The sequence below is a fragment of the Haemaphysalis longicornis genome, unplaced genomic scaffold, assembly GCF_048455015.1.
Source record: "Haemaphysalis longicornis isolate Haplotype H1 unplaced genomic scaffold, Haemaphysalis longicornis Haplotype H1 scaffold_11, whole genome shotgun sequence".
Classification (NCBI taxonomy): domain Eukaryota; kingdom Metazoa; phylum Arthropoda; class Arachnida; order Ixodida; family Ixodidae; genus Haemaphysalis; species Haemaphysalis longicornis.
Window position 1 is genome coordinate 115,471,028 of NW_027526214.1, and position 18,811 is coordinate 115,489,838.

Consider the following 18,811-nt stretch of genomic DNA (forward strand, 5'->3'; position numbering starts at 1 on the left):
TATATTGTTGCCTACAAACAGTGCACTCAAGAATATATACGACATTAGCGGAGTCACAGTTAACGTTACCTTTTATATTTAAGTAGTAGTCTGAAGCCGTGCTGGTGGTGCGCTGTGTAGTGGTCATGTGTGGGCATACTTTACATCGGGGTTTATTGCAGGGCATGCAGCCAGTAGTTGCCGGTCGGTTGATACGAGAGTTAGTAAGAAAGTCACCTAATTCTTATTACGCCGGTAGACAACGCGTGGTGGTTTGGGGAATATGCTTTTTAAGCGGTCACTTTGCATTAGGATATTGTGATGTTTTTTTAGCACGGTTGACACTCTTGGAACGGAGGATGAGTGGGTTAAAACTAACTTAGTTTGCGGGTTCACGTTCGGGGCTTTTTTCTTACAGATTTCGTTACGGTCTAATTGGTTGGCTCGCACAATAGCGTCGTCGATAACTTTTTCCGGGTATTTTTTATTTAGGCGGGCGGTCTTGAGTTCCCGACAGTTTGAGTCAAAGTCGGCTTGGTTTGAGCAAATTCTCCTAAATCGGCGGGCTTGGCTGTAAGGTATTGCTGTCTTACAGTGTCTGACATGGCTACTTCGGAAGTGCAAATACTGCCGCGTGTCTGTCGGTTTTCTACACAGTTTAGTTTGAAGCCGACCTTGGAAGGTAGTAACGGTGACGTCCAGAAAGTTTACACTGTGTTCCGAATAGGAATGAGCAAGGGAAATACTAGGATGGGCTAGGTTAAATGCCTCAATGAAGGTGAGAAGCTCCGCCTCACCGTGTTGCCAGATCATGAATATGTCATCAATATACCTTTTATAGTACATTGGCTTTAAATTTTGGGTGTCAAGAAGGTTTGATTCGAGGTGAGCCATAAAGATATTAGCGTAGTTAGGGCCGATTCCAGTTCCCATTGACGTTCCGCTGACTTGCACGTAATGAACTCCGTCAAACTCAAAATTGTTAAGTTCAAGAATAAGCCTAAGAAATGTTTGGAGAGCAGAAGAATCAATAGGTTTGTCGCACGATGACTCCTCATACGCAAGAGATACAGCGGCGATGCCATCTTCATGGGGGATGTTAGTATACAGTGACGCAACATCCAGGGTGACTAGAAGGCAGTTATCAGGAATTTCAATTTTTGAGATGTCTGAGAGAAAGTCATTGGTATCCTTAAAGGGGCCCTGAAAGGCATTTTGAGCACACTAAACGAACTAGCGCAATCGTTAGATTGGGTCGTCAACGTCAGCTGTGCCAAGTATTACTGTTTTACGTGCAGCGGAAAGCTCACACTTTTGTTTCAAAGTTTGTCGCTTTTTTTTCACCCTTTCCTTCGTGTTTTTGGACGCCGCCATCTTCACATGTCTACATCATCGATTCCCAGATGTTCGTCATGAGGTAGAGATCCTGCTATTGGGCGGCTTTTACACGCACTTCCGGCGAAGAGATCGTCTGCTCAGCGTCGGCGGGTTGCGGCTGCACCTTGCTTTCTGCATCACGCTAAGACGTTAACGTGTTCGTCTATATTTAGCTATTGCCACCATTCACAATATATGGGTGCAGCTTGTCAGAACACAGGTGCACGCTGCTCGAATGCGACGCTGGTTTGCCCTGTGCCTCGATGCCCGTTCATCGCTACCGATAAAGCGATCCGATCCGGCGCGTGTTGTGCACGGGTTCTCTATCGGTTTATAATGTCTTTTAGACATGCCGCCGGTAGTAATTACCACCGCCGCAAAATAAGAGCCGGCACCAGCGGGGCCACATCTGAGACACAGCTTTTTGGATTGCGCGGTACATCAAAAACGAGCGCACTCCCCGTGCGGCTGCGAGTTCGCCGCCGATAAAAAGGCGCGTGCCGCCGATAGCAACCGCCGGAACGTACACCGCGAAAGGGCAAGCCCAGGCCGCAAATCTGACGGCTGATACCCGAGACGGCAGAAACGCCGCGATACGCGAAGAGCGACGTATACGATATCCTCCGAGATCTCTTTGCTCCGCGCACCTTAAGAATTCAGAGAGGAAGCAGCAGTTGTGCGGTATATTTAGCTATTACCACGGTTCACAAGATATGGGTGCAGCTTGTCAGAACACAGGTGCACGCTGTTCGAGTGCGGCGCTGGTTTTCTCTGCCTCGATCCCCGTTCATCGCTTCTGATAAAGCGATCCGATCTGGCGCGTGTTGTGCACGGGTTCTGTGCCGGTTTAAAATGTCTTTGAGACATTCCGCCGGTAGTAATTACCACCGCTGCAAAATAACAGCCGGCACTGCAGCGGGGCTACATCTGAGACAGCGCTTTTTCGATAAACAGTGCGGGGTGCATCAAAGGGAACCATCGCACAATCCTCCCCGCGCGGCTGCGAGTTCGCCGCCGATAAAAAGTCACGTGCCGCCGATAGCAACCGCTGCAACGCCGTGATACGCGAAGAGCGACGTACGAGCCTCCGAGATCTACTTGCTCCGCACACCTTCAGAGAGGAAGCATCAGTTGTGCGCTGACGCTGGCCACGTACTCAATGCGAGGGAAGCGCATTTTCCATGAGCCCACCGAAACGTCGCTGTGCAGTCCTTGGCTGCAAAGCCAGCGAAGGGCCAGATACTCAAGTGCTATATAGTTTACTGAACGACAGCGAACGGCGGCAAGCATGGCTACTGCGTATCGGGCTATCAGTGACGGACAAACGAAAGAGCGTCTACGTTTGTGGGCGGCACTTTGCTGCCGAAGCTTACCAAGGAAGCCCGGAGTTGGTGAAATCCATGGGATTCGCCGGCAGAGTGCTTTTGAGACCAACGGCGATGCCGACGCTGCACCTTCCTCCCGTGCCGGTAAGCACTCCTTTGTAGCGAGAAACTTTTTTGCTATGCATGAATGTCACCTATGAAAATGCCCTTCTGGGTACGAACAGTGAAATACTTGCGGGCATGAGCTAAGCCGTGTTAATCTCCGAACAGGGGCTTGAGAAAATTGAAACGACTTGTATTTTTTAGTTTCTTGATAGTTTTTTTTATTTTAAGTTTTTTATATACAGCATGCCCTCAGGCACACTGCCGTGTTTACATTTTTTAGGTAAGTGGGCGAATTAAAAAAATGTCTTCGTGAAAACGGTTGTTAGCGAAAATTTCCCATTATAGTGCTTGCTGTGAAAAATACCAACTACTCTAAACTTGCTGTAAGCAAGATAAATGTAAGAAAAAAAATACCATGGTTGAGAGAACCTTGTCAAGTCATAGCTCCACTTTTTCGCTGAGTATGTATGATGAACAAGTGCACAATTTCATCAGAACGCTTCTCAGCACTGTCGCCAACCTAGAAGCAGTGAAATCGCTCTTCGTAGCATTCTGGAAATAGGTATTTCTTCCCCCCGTCTCTCTTTTCTAACGCTTCTCAGCACTGTCGCCAACCTAGAAGCAGTGAAATCGCTCTTCGTAGCATTCTGGAAATAGGTATTTCTTCCCCCCGTCTCTCTTTTCTCGTGGTGTACGCTTTTTCCCTCTATACCCCTGGACCATCGATGCACTGACTATATTTTTACTGAGCAGCGAGAAGGTTGATGAGGGACGAGGCATTTTCTGGGTTTGCATGTGGAGTAAGGGAGCTTTTTATCTAAAAAAAGACGTAATATTAAGATTGAAATGAGAACGCACGAGACAAACATTATCCAGCAAAGACTGAAATTGCCCGGGAGAAAGCCTACTAACCAGAGGAACTAGTGACCAATTCTGAAAGCACAAATTACGGTGTTCGACACCATTACCAAAAAAAAATTTTAATGAGGGGGAGCCTCTTTTGTGTATGAGGATTACGTTTGAAATTTCTTGCCATGCAGTTAACACACCCAAGTCGAGTGTGATTGCTGGGAAAACATTTTCCAGATGTATTTTTATGAATGTGCATCTGCTGTTTTCTACTCCTCATGACGGAGCTACAATGAGTCAGTCACCTTAGTCGTCGCCTCAAGGCAAAAAAAAAAAAATACTTGTTTCCTTGTCCTTGGCAACCCCAGGCTTGCACCACCCCTTCATTGCATAGAGAAAACATGCATAGCACTGGCATATGCTGCATAGGGAATACCCCTTTGAATAGCTCTTTTAATTTGCAGAGGTATGCAAGCTTCACTTGATTATTCGGTCATTGTACACCAAGTCCTTGTATAGCCATGGACAAATGAAATGGGAACATGAAAATGTGAAACGGAACACGCAAAATCAAATATGTATAGTGGATAAAAAATAAACGCTTGCTAGTGGTATATTTGGAAAGACAAATTTTCAATCTTTGTTACTGTAATAAAGCCACGCAACAATTCACTTGTATTGAAAGAAATCACGCTATCTCTGTGTTCTGGTTCATGTTTTTGTGTTCACGTTTCATTTGTCCATGACTGTACATAGTGGCCCGGAAGCTGGAACCCTTAAATTATGTATGAAGAATTTTTTAGGCCCCTTAAATGATCTACATAGCCACGGCTTCAATGGACAAGATGATGAGTGGTCAACATAGTCAGAGGAACAAACAATATTGCTCTAGAATAAACACTGAACAGAAACTAGAACCTAATGGTGCATTAAACATCCTTGTTACAGCCACCCACCATGCAGAGGCCATCGACCTCGGCAACTCCTGGTATCACTTCACCTGAACCGATGCCTACTGTGAGTTATTCGAGAAAAACATCAAAAGTGCCGAATACCAACTAGGGGGATCCGTTCCTCTCAGTGGAGGAAGATCCTCAAAGAGGTGTCGAGTGTGGTTTTATTGGTGAACCAGAAAAATGCATGCAACCCCATCCATATACAGCTTCACTGTATATGGATGGGTATTAAAGCCATCACCACAGAATCGCTGTTCCTTCAAAGTTTAGTCGATTGAGCTGCACAAGCTATCACAAGTCTTGATAATAGGACACGCCCTTTCATTCTGGGCACAATGCTCCCAAACTGGGACCATATTACTAACTGAGCTCATTAAATAACTGATTACAATAAATGAACTGCTTTGCAGCCACCAGCTTGCCAATGTGCCTGCCACCCACCACTGCATACAACAGCTACACAAACTGCTGTGTTTCAATGGGAAGCTTCCACACAGACTGAGCAGCAAGGTTCAACAAAGAACAATGGTAAGCAGGACCCCATTGGCCACACCTCTTGCATGGAGTGCTTGAATGCAGAGAAACAATTTAATAGATGGTTGAAAAATGCCACAACAGCGAAACCAAGCAGTTAGCTGTGTTTTCGGTGCAGTAATTTAATTTAACCAACAGCCACGCAGGTGAACCTGGAGGCCAAGGTTCGGGTTGCAGTGGGGACGCAGACCGACGAGCGTCCATCTTTTCTGGCAAGAAAAGAAGCACAAACAGCGGATGCTTCTCCCTTACCAGTACCCCCAGACTTCCAGCCTGAACGTCAGTCAACCCCTCTGCCTGCAGACGCAATGGAACTGGGTGAGGATCAGCTGCCAGAAGTGGAGCGTTCTCTAACGGATGACATAACAATGGAGGTCGACGAGCAGGAGCCAGGAGCAGAAAGCGATGCCACATTTCACCTAACTGCTGAACTGAGCTTTGCCAGGTATGTCATTAACCCTTCCCTCCTTGTACTGTGCACATTAGCTTTAAGCAGAAACCGCACTAGTGCTTGCTTTCAGAGGAACCATGAAGACGAAACAATAGCTTGCTTCATGCAGAAAATTGCCGCACTAGAATAACTGTCAATTTTAATGCAAACTTCAATCAAGCTAGGTCATAAAGGAATCAGGGGGAAAGAGTAGCCACTCGCCAGACACTTTCTTTAACTTGAACTGCCTTCTGCATGGCGTAGGACCTAGTTTGTACAGATTAGCGGGAGCCGCCAACAAAGGTAAAGCCAAAAAACACGGCTGTGTAAATATAGTGCGGCCTCTTGTTCATTCGATGACAGCGCTTGAATTCCAGCGTACAGTTGAAACACTGAATATTCTGCTTTTGGTGCCGCACCAATGACATCAATGCCAACATTGTGTAATAAAAGATTTGAAAGTTGGTCGATATTTCCAACATTTGACGTAAAAACAGTCCTTTGGGTCAAGAATGAGGTTGAGTGAGTGACGAAAGGCTGATACTTTTAAATATAAAACAAGGATATGTGTTGCCTGCATGGTCCCTTCAAAAAGGTATTTTTTACTTAACAAAGAAAGAAATCATTTATGTAGTTGCAAGTTGAAGAAATAGCAAAAAATATGTGGGGTGTAATTGGAAATCAAAATGATTGCCAACAAGGAATACCTGCTGCATGCTCTTTGGGGACAGTAAGGGCATATTCTCTCTGAAATTTTCGATGTGTACCAAGATCCGGGCAAGAACAAAATGGTTTTTCACGAAGCCGCAGTGTTTTAGACGCTACATGCATTGAGGCACTAATGAGAAAAAAATTATGGCATTGATTAACCAAAACAAAGGCAAGCTAAGATAGTCCAAAGGTTGCCGGCATATGGAATTCTTTGGCTCATAACCGGTTCATTACATCTTGCAGTGACCAGGCAGAGCAAACACCGCAAGATCAGCGGAAGTTCCTGGTATTCGAAAGCAACTTAAGGGAACTGCTTGCTGTGTGCCGCATCTGTCACAAGCCCTGCCAGAACGACTTCAAGGTGCTGGGCTCCATGGTCCGGGTAAACAGTAAATGCCCTGACCCGACATGCCCTGGCACCACATGGCAGAGCCAGCCCTTGCTGGGCGACAAAGCAGCTGGCAATGTGCTCCTGGCAGCGGCCATCCTTTTCTCCGGCTGTCCTGTGGCTGCCTCTTTGAGAGCTCTCCAATCTATCAAAATACAAACCATCACGGAGAGGACATACTTCAACTATCAAAGGGGCTACTTGCTACCTGCTGTGAAAAAGGTAAAAAATTACGGCATGCTGCAGTTGCGTTCAGTTAGAGCAGATTACTGCCCACCCTGTGCACAAATGCATTTGCCTGCACAGCTGGCTGTCATGTCTGTGCTCTCAGCACATTAAGGCTTGGCTACCATCAACAGGAAACTGCCAGAGGAGAGCTAAGTATGTACACCTGTGCCCAAAACACAAGTGCAGATTTTCAATCATCCCTAAGATGGATTTGGAAGCATCAGGGCCCCATTTTCCTTCATCAGCACTACATTTAACAGGGCTCGCAACAAGTAATTGAAGCATGTTACAACATCTAGTTCATTTTCAGAGGCTTTTTTATTGTTCCACGCACATACAAATTTCGCCCCATATGTTTACAGCAGAAAAACAGTTGAGGCTGAATATTATGCACCAAGAAACAACTTGTAAAGAAATGAAAGCAAGAAGAAACACCTAGACACAAAAACAGGAGAAACACCAATATATTGATGAGGAAAAATTGAGTAATAGGAAAAATACAAAACTGGCTTGAGTTTGCTATAGTTCACTCGCCATGCATACCCCTTGTTCTGCTAACAAAGCTGGCTTTTTCCTTGTCAGCTTTCCGATAGTGCTCACCCACTGCTTTCGCAATCCCTGAAGGGGACCCGGCTTTATTCATGCATCAGTCTAGGTTGCATGTAGCACTAAGTTCCGACAGGTTGTGTTCGCCTATTTTAACATTCAACCTGCTTCAAGATTTTCTCTTTCATCTCGAGCAAGACCCTCTGCTCTGCAATGATTGTGACAACTTGCCACCTTACCATCTGAGAAATATTGCCTTTACAGATTGATCCTATTCCCACTTTTGAGCTGTGTGCATGCGAACAAATGAACATGTGCACTGGTTGCAAACGTGACATAAAATGAGTGTTGCTTGCTTTATAAATGCCATGCATCTAAAACCGGTGAAACATGTATCCATGAAGTGATGATATAGCCTTATCCTATGAGGCTGGAAAGAAAAATATCACGAAGACTAAAAGCCGCTACTTAGAAAGGCATTTGAAAAGTACACGTCCTTGCAAGGCTGCATTTTCTACAAAACAGGCCCTAAAAAAGCACAGCTAACAAACTGGCAAACAGTGCAGTAGTAAATCTGTCTTCCCAGTGGCATTCTCACATGCCCACACTTGTTTTGAAGTGCCAATTCTCACAGAGATGGGTGCATTCTTTCAATTAGCTTTATCAGGAGCAACAGGACCAGCTGGTGCGGAGGGTTGCTGGCACGGCAGTGGACCTGGCAGGGGATGGCCGCTGCGATTCCCCGGGCTACAGTGCAAAGTATTGCACATACAGTCTCCTCTGCACACAGCTCAACCGCATCATCCACTGCGAGCAGATCAGGGTTAAAGAGGTAAGAGAACATGACCATACAGAAACTTTACTTGCACGCTTTGCACATACATCCTATGAAAGTACACATGAACCATTTTAATGCTATAAATGCTTTTTTTTCATTCCCAGTCAGCAAGTGTGCCAAACAGCGTGGCGATGGAGAAAGAAGGGCTAGTCAGGTCCATGGTAAAACTGGAGGAGCAGGGTGTCGCCATACGTTCTCTAACTACAGGTAACATTCTTAATGCCTCCCTATAAAATGCACATTTCTTAGAATAACATTTACATCACAATTCTTGTGAAAGCACATACAGGATGATGCATTACTCAGAGCTGGAAATTTATTAATAAAAGGTCAAGGCATACAAAGACCATAAATGCCCCAGCAGTTAAAGTGTTAACGGGTAAAGTGGAATAAGCTTACCCAGTATATAACAGAAGTAGGAAATTTGGCACATGCTGATGAGTTGTCTAAATGTAATTTTGGATTTGTTGATGTCGTTGAACCACACGTGATGTTATAAATTTCATAGGCTTTGACAGTCTCTTGAATCAGTGAATTTTTGAGCTCCCACATTACTGAAATACCAGAAGCTAGGTAACACCCATGTGAACAGCAATGAGCAGGTAGTTGAAAATCGCAGAGTTTCTAGAAAGATGTGTAATGGGCAGGCGAGGTCAGTTAGTCCAGTTGCCCGACTTGCTGGGTAGCAAGTCACGAGAGAGCAACCTTGCATTTTCTTGCATTTTTAAATTTGAAAATGAGAACAGACGTACAGCCTGTACCTCAAAGAAAAGCGTTGCAGGGGTCCTTTAAAGGCCAACTTCACTCAAATTTCCGACAACGTAAAAATAATGTCTCCTAATAGTACACGTTAAAACGTAAAAAGAATGCGAAATGCAAAATGCTACGTTTCAAACATTAACTTGCGACGCAAACGGCTCACGACATTTGCGTTAGCGGAATCGAAACTGGATACAAAAGGCGGCCATTACCAGCGGCCAGACGTGACGTACTATCGGCGTCAAATGAAACGCGAACACGAAAATATGAACCTGAACACACAAATAGCGCGATTTCTTTGCATGCAAGCTAAAATGACGCGTGGCTTAGTTACAAAAACAAAGCTGGGAAAAGTGGATTTCCCAACATATCAATAGCAAGTCATTATATGAACTCCACGAACAGTATTTTTCAATTTTGCACGTTCTGGTTCACATTTCTGTGTTCGAGTTTCATTTGACGCCGATAGTACGTGATGGAACGGAAGCTACCGCGCTAGGACCGGCTGCCGCTCAGAGCCGTTTTAAGCGTCTCGTTTAGCACTGTTATTTCCACAGAACTTCACTAATGTTTGCCCAAGATAATGGAGTTAGGCGCGATTCCGACATCGCGTTGCTATCAATCGAGATGAAGTAGACCATATGACAGTTATTTTTCCATCAGAACAACTGCTGTTGTAGCAATCCTTGGCATTGCGAGTAAAAAAGCCGTCCCTGATTTACAAAGCTAAGTTGCTTGCACGACTTCGAAAAGCATTTTTGGTTAGCCGGCGCCTCGGCTATCACATCGCTCTATTTTTACAGAATAAACCGCACGCGGGTGGAGATCAATCACTATTTTTACTACACATTACGTGCAAACAGCTTCGTGAATATCAGCTCAGTATTTTTCGCCTTGCTGCACATCAAGAATCGAATGATAATAGGGATCTTAAACTATAAGCCACCTTCCAGAGCTAAATGGTGCACTAAAACACAAAAAAAGTTATCTATCCACCGCTTTTTTCTACTTTCACCAGAGACAGGTGCTGTTGGAAACATTCTACTTTCAAGTAAACTAAGTTGAGCGCTCTACAAAAGTAAATACTTCATTTGGGAATTGAAATAAAAATCGAGTGTATTGTTTATGAGAGGTGCAGTTTTGTTAAAAATACATGCAAAATACCTCAAAAATACATGCAAAAATGCCTCAAGTATTTTTGCATGTTTCATATATCTAAATTCATTTAGATATCGGCATAATTCTCATTTTTTATTATGCATTTCAGATCGCCACCCTGCTATAAGAACATTGTGCAGGCAGAAAAAGCCAAACATGAGACACTTTTTTGATGTGTGGCACATTGCTAAAGGTGAGGGGGAGATCCTGCTACTAAGTCATCAATTAATTAACACAGGACAACAATAAAAACTGGCACCGACCAAGAATGTTTAAAATCCAAAAAAGACGTTTTGGCTCCAGTACGGGTGCCTTGTTCAATTTTAAACATTCTTGGTCGGTGCCAGTTTTTATTGTGAACAAGGCCCCCGTACAGGAGTCAAAACGTCTTTTTTGGATTTTAAACATTCTTGGTCGGTGCCAGTTTTTATTGTTGTCCTGTGTTTTCTTGACCAGATGGGCTTCCGTCCAACCCTCGATTTCAGTTAATTAAGACTGTGTACTGTTTGTCTCAGGCCTCAAGAAGAAGCTCAAGCTTGCAGCCAAATCAAAAGGCTGTAGCTCCATACAGCTTTGGATTGAGGCCATCAAGAATCACTTGTACTGGACGGCAGCTATGGGCGATGGGGATGGAGAGCTCATCCTGAGCATCTGGGGCAGCCTACTCAACCACGTGTGCAACAAGCATGTGGGGCATCAGGGGCCATTCTCCGAATGCCTACATGAGCCCCTTGAAGATAGACAATGGATGAGACCAGGTGAATCGCTGCACTGCAATAATCTTTGCTTTGGCAATGCAGGCTTTTCCCCGACTTCAAGTTCGCTAAAGATGGCCACGGTGGCGGCAACTATTTTGCAACCACACCATATAAATATGTATGGCCGATAAATTTGGCCTCTACGGATGAGTAGCAGGTGTAGTAGATTTGTAGAGTTCGTATTTACTACGACATCAAGATCAACAAGGACATACTTAAAGGACTTCATTCAAAGCTTCCAGTTTCTTTCTTTAGCTTTCTTTAGTTGGTTATTCTAGGGTGATGGAAATGGCAAGGAGGCCATCAGGCCATGTAGTAAAAGACAGGCCTAAGGCTGAATCAAAAGCTAGGAGCTTTCTTTGAGCACAGGGGCCACCTAAGGGATATGCGTATACATAGGAGCAAATTGGAAGGGAAAATGGTAAAACCCTGATCAACTTTCTCATGGCCGCGAAAAAGCGTAGTAACATGCACTCATCATAAAAACCATGCAACAACTATTACACTTCAGTGGAAACTAAAAACTGATACTTTGCACGGCTCGAAAACTGAAAATAATAATAATGAAAAAAACGAGAAAAGAATAATGCAGTGCAGGTGCCACTCGTGCTGTTATTGTTCGGTTTGAATAGTTGTGAATCAAAAATTTTTTTAAACAAAATGAATATTTAGGAAGCCAATAAAAAAACTGAAAATTTACAATTTGTCAAACATGCTTCAGTAATAGTAGCCTGTACAAAATTTAGAGGCTCATTTTAAAGGGTTTGCAACATTGTTAATGACATAACACAAACATACAGAAGCTATCCCACAGGTTTTACCTTTATTGACGGCAGTGTACTTTATATGGGGATAAATTTCATCTTATGTGGTGACCTCAACAAGTGTTTCAGTGTTAGCGTAATCATAGGGTTCATATTCTGACCAGGCAAAATTAAACATTTCTTTATAAGTATCATGAACATTCATGTCAGTTTTAGGAAGAAAACTTCAGCAGCACATGCCATGACAAATTAGCCTGACCTTTAAAGCTCCGTCAGCCTGCCTTCACGGCCAGGTAGTATAATCTCCACTTTGCACTTGCCCGTGTGTTCGCTTCACAGTAACAATGCGTAATTTTATTTTGAGAAATCATTTGCACTGAAAATTATAAAATTTGACCGCACATGCACGCACAAGTATCTGAAATATGGATTTCATGAAGGGCATTTCATGCCTAATTAAACATATACAAAGAGCTGAGGCTAAAATTTGTCTAAGTGCATGATAAACAAACATGGTCTGGTCAGCTTTGCGAATGACGCCTTTTTGTCACGAAAGCTTTATCTTGGTGTCTGCAAGTGCGAAGCGAGAGAAGTTCAGCACTTTTCTAATGTGGCAATAAAAGAACAGAAGGGACTTTACAGTTTTAGAAAGAAAAGATAAACTTTGCACTTCATTTGCTCAAACAACTGGGAGCTTGGGGACTAGAGCTGGGCTTCCTTATCTAGAAAGTGTTGACCAGGGCGGCTTGGGTGTGACCACTTTATCAGGATGTGAGAAGAGAAGCACCAGGGCATGCAGGAAAGAAAGCTGTTTTTCCGCGCACGAGGGTGTAGTTGGCATAATGCTGAGAAATAACAATGCGTTCCCCAGTAACACTTTCTGTTAGTCATTTACCTGCACGTCACCACTGTAGTGTGGGAAAGCTTGTCGCATGATGTTTGCAGCGGTCGATCATTCGGCCTCGAAGTGCGATACATCCTGTCCCTAACTCATTGAACTTGTTGCAAAGGATGCATTTTGCACATGGTTTTCCGGGCCATTTGGTCTTTTTTGCGACGAGTCAACATTTTATCTATCCGGGTTCATTAGGATGCCATCTTGTTAAAAAAAAGTACATGTGGGGGTGACACTTCAGTTGCCGTTTAGCTCCAAAGTGCAAATTAGAAATAAATACAAAATCAGGCAAACAAATGTAACAAATGATGGCAAAGCCCATCTTTTGTTGCCACCTTTTGCTAAAAAGAAGACCTGCAGCTTCGAACAGGAAAGGAAAAATTAAACTTTGACAATGAATTGGGAGGTTAGTGTAATCTAGGGCAAGATTTAGGCAAAACATTCCAAACTACTGCCTTATGCCTTTAATTTTTTTGTCCTGGTGTCGGGCTGTGCAGTTCACGGCACCAACCGTCATGGATGTGCAGTAGTAAATTAAGACGATATATAAAGTAGTTACCACAGAAGACAGCTGTATGCCTGGCATGGTTAATGTTAGTTGGTAAACATTCAGTTAGGTTGTAACAGCTCTGGTACTTATTTTAATTTTACAGTAGGTTGGGTTATACCAGCTGAGGTACTTATTTTAAGTTTATAGTCGGTCACTGACAACAGCAGTGTATGCATGCAAACGAAGGCTTGCTGATCAAAAACCAGCCAGGTGGCAAACGTAGAAATTATTGAAACAACTGTTCCCTCGTGTTTTGAACCTTATTTTAAATACTATTTGAAACTTTGTAATAGTGCTGCTCACTTCGAAGCAGAATCACATATTGCATTATTTGCTTCAGCGTTTAAAATTTTCGAATAATTGCGTGCCACTACAAATGTGACATTGAGGAGTCTGTTAGTTAAAACCGCATAAAGCTCATGTCTACCTTGCCCACAATGGCAGTGCATAGTTGGCAGCTCATATCCCTTCCAGAAAAATGTCAAGTCTGTGCTCACCTTCGAAGTCATCTTGACATACAGTGGACTCGTGTGGTGCCTGGTCTGCAATAATTGTTGTCATTGTATTAGGTCTGCACTGCAGAGCAGATTGATGAGATTCACATCAAATGAACTCTTGTTGTGCTGCTTGTCTTAAATTACTGAATTCAAACAGAATCATGAATGTCCGATTAACATGAGAGCTAGCAGTATGGCAACTTCTCTCGCGTGTGTCATAATGCTGGCAGCAGCGGGCCGCACTTTTTGCCATCTGGTTATGTGAGAAGGAGCATGAACTTTGAAGTCTCAGATTTCCAGCTGCAAGCAAACCTTGGAGTAGATGCTTCCACTTATCACTTTCTTATTTTGTTTAGCAGCTTTCACTTTTCACCACATGGCAGTCCGAAGATGCCCGAGCCAGTTGTTCCGTATTGGTGATAAAAATTTGAAATTCCTTAACTTCTTGCCACCCTCCCCCCTCCCCGTTCTTAAAATGCCCACATCTCATAAATTTCTGGGGAGAACCCTGTATGTGACTATGCAGCAACATTGTTCTGAAGTTTTTGCATGGCAATAATAGTTCTGATTACCTAATTAGTGATGGAGGCCATAAGAAATGTGTGAACAATTTTCTTCCAACAGATTCGCCTGCTTTTCTGAAGCTGCGAGCGATTTTGCAGAACCCCCGCCTCCTCAGTGATCTGCAGCAATTGTCTCCAACTGTACAGACTTACGCACTGGAATCATTCAATAGCCTGATAATTCGTTTTGCACCCAAGGCAATAGCATTTTCGGAAGAGGGAATGGCAGCAAGGTAATTCAAAAATATCAACTTGCCCTTATAGAGTAGAAAAGCTTGCCAGTTCACAAATGGTTAATTTAAAATTTTTGATAATTCAAGCTTATTACCCAGTCCTGTCGCACCTTCATGGGGATACACGTGTTTAAAAGCCTGTTATTTCGGGTGAAAATTCCTTCTTCTGATAATGAGAATTGTGCTTCACCATGCATCAATCTACTCTTAATACAATGGCACCAATTGACCTTTATTACGTGTCAAAAGTTATCACGTTCATCAGCATCAGCATAAGTCACTACATGCTAGAGAAACTGAATTTGAACTGTTCTATCAAGCTATTCAACACAAGGATTGTTAGTGGGTGCCTGGAATCAGTCAGTCAAAACGATTCAACTTGAATGTCTTGTGATGAAAGCACACGGCACACTGATTATATAATACGAGGCTGTTTTCAAAAGTCATAGAAAGGCTTCAAGGTGTCACCTTTGTTATTTATGAAGTCACAGACATCAGAACAACAGAGTTTGCAAATGCAGAGTCTATGCATTTGCCCACAATTCTAAGGCAAGATTTTGGGGCCTTTTGTCAAAATAGTAATGTCCGTTATCTATATCGCATGCTGTTTAATCTTATGGAGTGTTTCCAGCTACACATTTTTGCACTGAAAAGTAAGTGTACACAGTACATAATTTGTAAGATTGGATACATTCGTGGATACATCCGTTTAGAAGAAACGTGGATACATCCGTTTAGAAGAAACTTATCGTAATGATTAAATTTTCATCTTTCAAGGCTAGGCTGAAAAAAAGGCACATTCTCATCCAGATACTGCGAGTTTAAACTCTTTTTTTTTCATTGCTCTGGAACTCGAATGAATTGTCAGTTGAGGGTTCTGGAGTTAGTTATAACATAGAACCAACTACCGAGCTTCAAACATTTGATACCTGTTTGTAAGACTTAATTTTGTAACACTTTCTGGGTTGCCAAATGGTTTCGGGAATCGAGAACAAGGCTGTGATGCCACTAATTTTTTTCAAATACGGCTGAGAATAAAAAAGGGGGTTTCAGAAATGAGACTAACAAATTTTCCCTTTCTTTATCATTCATACTTTGACTTGTTTCATGCACTGTTTTTCGATTAGTACTGCATTAACGACCCAGAACTTTAATCTGTAGTTTTTTCTGCATTATTCCTAATATTGTTTGCAACAGCAATGCATCTAGATTGAAGGTGTTTGAGTTTCATTAGTCTCAGAACAGTGATTGAAATTAAGCCCTGCAAACAACCTCCAGTAAGAGAATTTTTACAAGTACACTTTTTTTGCACCGTTTCTGCTATTTTCAGGACACAATTGGCTGTGCTGCACTATAATGAAAATGCCTTGCGGCCGCAGGCCAAGACCAAGAAAGGGAAAAAGAAATACAAGGTGAAGATGTCGCGACCCCGGCCAGGGCACTTCTTTGTTTCTCCATTGAAAACCAAGCCGACATTTGGTACGTGAGCCCAGCTTTTTCATAACAACTGTAAAAGGACCAACATGTGGGCAACTTGGTACTGCTTACCCACGTTAAAAGGCAGCACAACAGACAAATGCAAGGAAAAGACCTCTTGCGACAGTATCACGCTGCACTCACAACAAATTTTATGGAAAACACAAAACAAACATAACTACTACGACCGAACCCACATCCTCTTACATCATGACGCACAACTAGATAATAACAAACTGATCCAAAACAAAAATTCTTGTTCCTGCAGTGTTTTCGACTGCTCGCTAATGTGCACATTCCCCCTTTTCCTAATATGACATGCCTCAATGACTTCCTAGTGATCTGATTGCCATGCACCGAAAGGATGTTGGTATCATGAAAAAGCGGAATGCACCCGTGTTCAGAAGGATGCCTGGTGATGTGTGAATACGTCTCGTGTTTGAGTGAGTTTTTGTGTTCCAACAATCTTATATTTATACAGCGACTGGTTTGTCTGCAAAGAACACACTCCAGAAACCCTGCCTTTCTTAACCACGTCAGTTGTACCGAAAAATTATCTGAAGCCTGGTGAAAACAACACTTAGGGAGAGCCGATAACAATTACAAGGAAGCAATACCATTTTGTACTACCTTTACTATTACGCTGCCATTCAAGATGCATTTTTAATAACACACTTGATGTTAATTTGTGCTGAGAGCTGCAACACTGAAGTGCTGTCTTATTTTTTCTTTTGCAAGGTTATGTCTGCAGGCTCGTGAACGACGTGGCCATGCGTTGCGAGGCCACCACGCTCAGGGAAAGTGTTGCGAGCAGCACGTCTAGGAAGCGGCACATGACCGATGCATACGACCGGCCAGCAAAGGAAGCACTCATCACTGAGTATACTAGTCGATATGCACCACAAGAACCCATTGTGGAGGCCTTGGTGGAGCACTAGCTTTCATCATGTTGATTGATTTGATCGTTTCATTGGTGGGTTTAACGCACCTACACTACACATGCGATTAGGAGTGCCGTAGTGGAGGGCACCGGAAAAAGTTTGACCACCTGGGGATCTTCAATGTGTGCCGAAATCTAGAACACACGGGCGCTTTCACTTTTCGCCTCTATCTGGAAAGCGGCCGCCGCGGCCAGGAATCAAACCCGCACCCTTGAGCTCGGCAAGCTTTCAGCAAGGTTCTGCTGCTGTGTACAATGTGGACCTTTTTACAGCAGAGCTGTATAAGCCTAAATTTTTCTTATATTTTTTGCGTCTCAACCAGAAAATAGCAGTTCTCAAGACCTCCCTTTTACTGAGCTACCGTGCCTGTTAAGCAGCCGAAATTTAAGCCAACTGAAAAACGTAATTTAAGCCAACTGAAAAAACTACACCAGCACAATGGGTGCCCTTTTGTATGCACAGGAGCTGCTTATACTGAAAAAGAAAGATCTTACCTTGGTGTCCGAGCCTTATAGCACTGGATACTGGAAGCCCACATATGACGCTGAAGGGAAGTGTTGTCGTATGTGGCCCACCACACATGCTGGTAGCACGACTCGATTGGCTGTTCCGAGCCTGCCCCAACACCAGCGCGTGAAGAGCCTGTATGCCGTGAAGCGATACTTCCTGAAAGTAATTGAAGTTAGCTATGCACTTTACAGTACAATAGAATCAGTCAATATTTCACACTTGCTGGCTAATTACTATACTAGGCATGTATTAAAATGCACTGACAATTAGCTATATGCGAGTGTAGGTTGGTTTACACTTTTAAGTAAATATAAGCTATGTTGTTATTACGTCATGGTTTCAGTTCTGTATCACGTTCTTAAGTGTGCTTCTTGTCTTGACCAGCCTTGTTCTAGATTGTGGAAACATAAAATGCATGGATAAATAAAGAATAAAATGTTCTTATTGAATCCCATAATAAAGCACTTTGGACCTGCCCCTTTGCTAGCTGTCTTACCTGTGCAACTCGCAAGGCATGGGGACGCCATGGGACTCCAGCTCCCAGTACACAGCCTCGAGAACTGCTGGGTTGAGGCAAAGGGTGGGAAAATATGCATGCCGAGTGATGCAGTCATTGTTGCTCTTGGCAACAACTTTAGCGATCTCCCGACAGCACACATTTTCCAGTGGCTTTGGACTGGCCACACACAGCCCACATTGGCACCTGCATACACAAGTGCGCACATGCGGGTAAGCTTTGTGTTTGACAAGCAGCTGGTAAACACAGATGTGCACCATACAACACAAGGAACTAGGTGCCAATTTAAATTTTCAGTATGCTCAACAGTATGGAAAATGGGACATAGCCTGCCCCACTCTAATAAGAGAAAAGTAGATTAAATGTCGGCTTCTAAACTATGAAAATACGTCGTTTCAAGTATGTAGACATGTAGAGAAAAAATATCTGCTTTTGAACTATGAAAATACCACTTAAAATGCCATGACTCCTATGTTATGTGTGTCACTGACACGATGTAATTAATAAATTGGGCACCGGGGCTAACTTCCCCTAGAGAAAATGGTAGTCACGACTCCTAGTTACGTGTGTCACTGACACGATTTAATTAATAAATTGGGCACCGGGGCTAACTTCCCCTAGAGAAAATGGTAGTCCAAGCTGGGACTTATGCCATAAACTTGAAACAGAATTTGGCCATAAGCCAGCTGGGACCAGCAACCATTTTCTCTATTGTCAATAGTGCTTTCAGAGGAAAAGAAATATATTATTTTGCAAAATCGCGATGTCGTTATTGAGCGATTAAACCGTTTACTTCACGCACAAAACAGGGGCATCAGTCTTCGATGGAAAAAAAATGTAGTGCCGTGGTCGCGGAGGGGTCGGCAGCACTGAGCACACCCCAATAATAACAATGAATGATGGAGAAGAGCGAAAGCCTCTAGC

At 43.3% G+C, this 18,811-nt stretch overlaps 1 protein-coding gene across 3 annotated transcripts; it reads left to right on the forward strand.

Annotated features, from left to right (window-relative positions):
* The first annotated feature begins 2,775 nt into the window (after window positions 1-2,775).
* Window positions 2,776-17,534, forward strand: LOC144160981 (uncharacterized). 3 transcript variants are annotated; one of them, XR_013320461.1, is made up of 12 exons: window positions 2,776-2,825; window positions 4,584-4,652; window positions 5,002-5,119; window positions 5,264-5,570; window positions 6,510-6,876; window positions 8,087-8,260; window positions 8,371-8,473; window positions 10,293-10,376; window positions 10,699-10,941; window positions 14,272-14,443; window positions 15,823-15,922; window positions 16,658-16,799. XR_013320461.1 is itself a non-coding variant. In XM_077692047.1 (12 exons), exons 1-12 carry the CDS (start codon window positions 2,796-2,798, stop codon window positions 16,855-16,857), a joined length of 2,016 nt encoding a protein of 671 aa, XP_077548173.1. In that variant the 5' UTR covers window positions 2,776-2,795; the 3' UTR covers window positions 16,858-17,534. The 3 variants fall into 3 exon arrangements, 2 of the variants coding, with proteins under 2 accessions (XP_077548173.1, XP_077548174.1); XM_077692047.1 differs by having other exon boundaries at window positions 15,774-15,922; window positions 16,658-17,534; XM_077692048.1 differs by having other exon boundaries at window positions 5,381-5,570; window positions 15,774-15,922; window positions 16,658-17,534.
* The last annotated feature ends 1,277 nt before the right edge of the window (window positions 17,535-18,811 follow it).

What these genes read in the sequence shown, in the direction of transcription:
- LOC144160981 (XM_077692047.1), top strand. Translation starts at nt 2,796, where the DNA reads ATGCCGACGCTGCACCTTCCTCCCGTGCCG. An exon ending in AGCAGATCAGGGTTAAAGAG is followed by an intron (nt 8,261 to 8,370) that starts GTAAGAGAACAT and finishes TTTCATTCCCAG; the next exon opens with TCAGCAAGTGTGCCAAACAG. An exon ending in CATACGTTCTCTAACTACAG is followed by an intron (nt 8,474 to 10,292) that starts GTAACATTCTTA and finishes TATGCATTTCAG; the next exon opens with ATCGCCACCCTGCTATAAGA.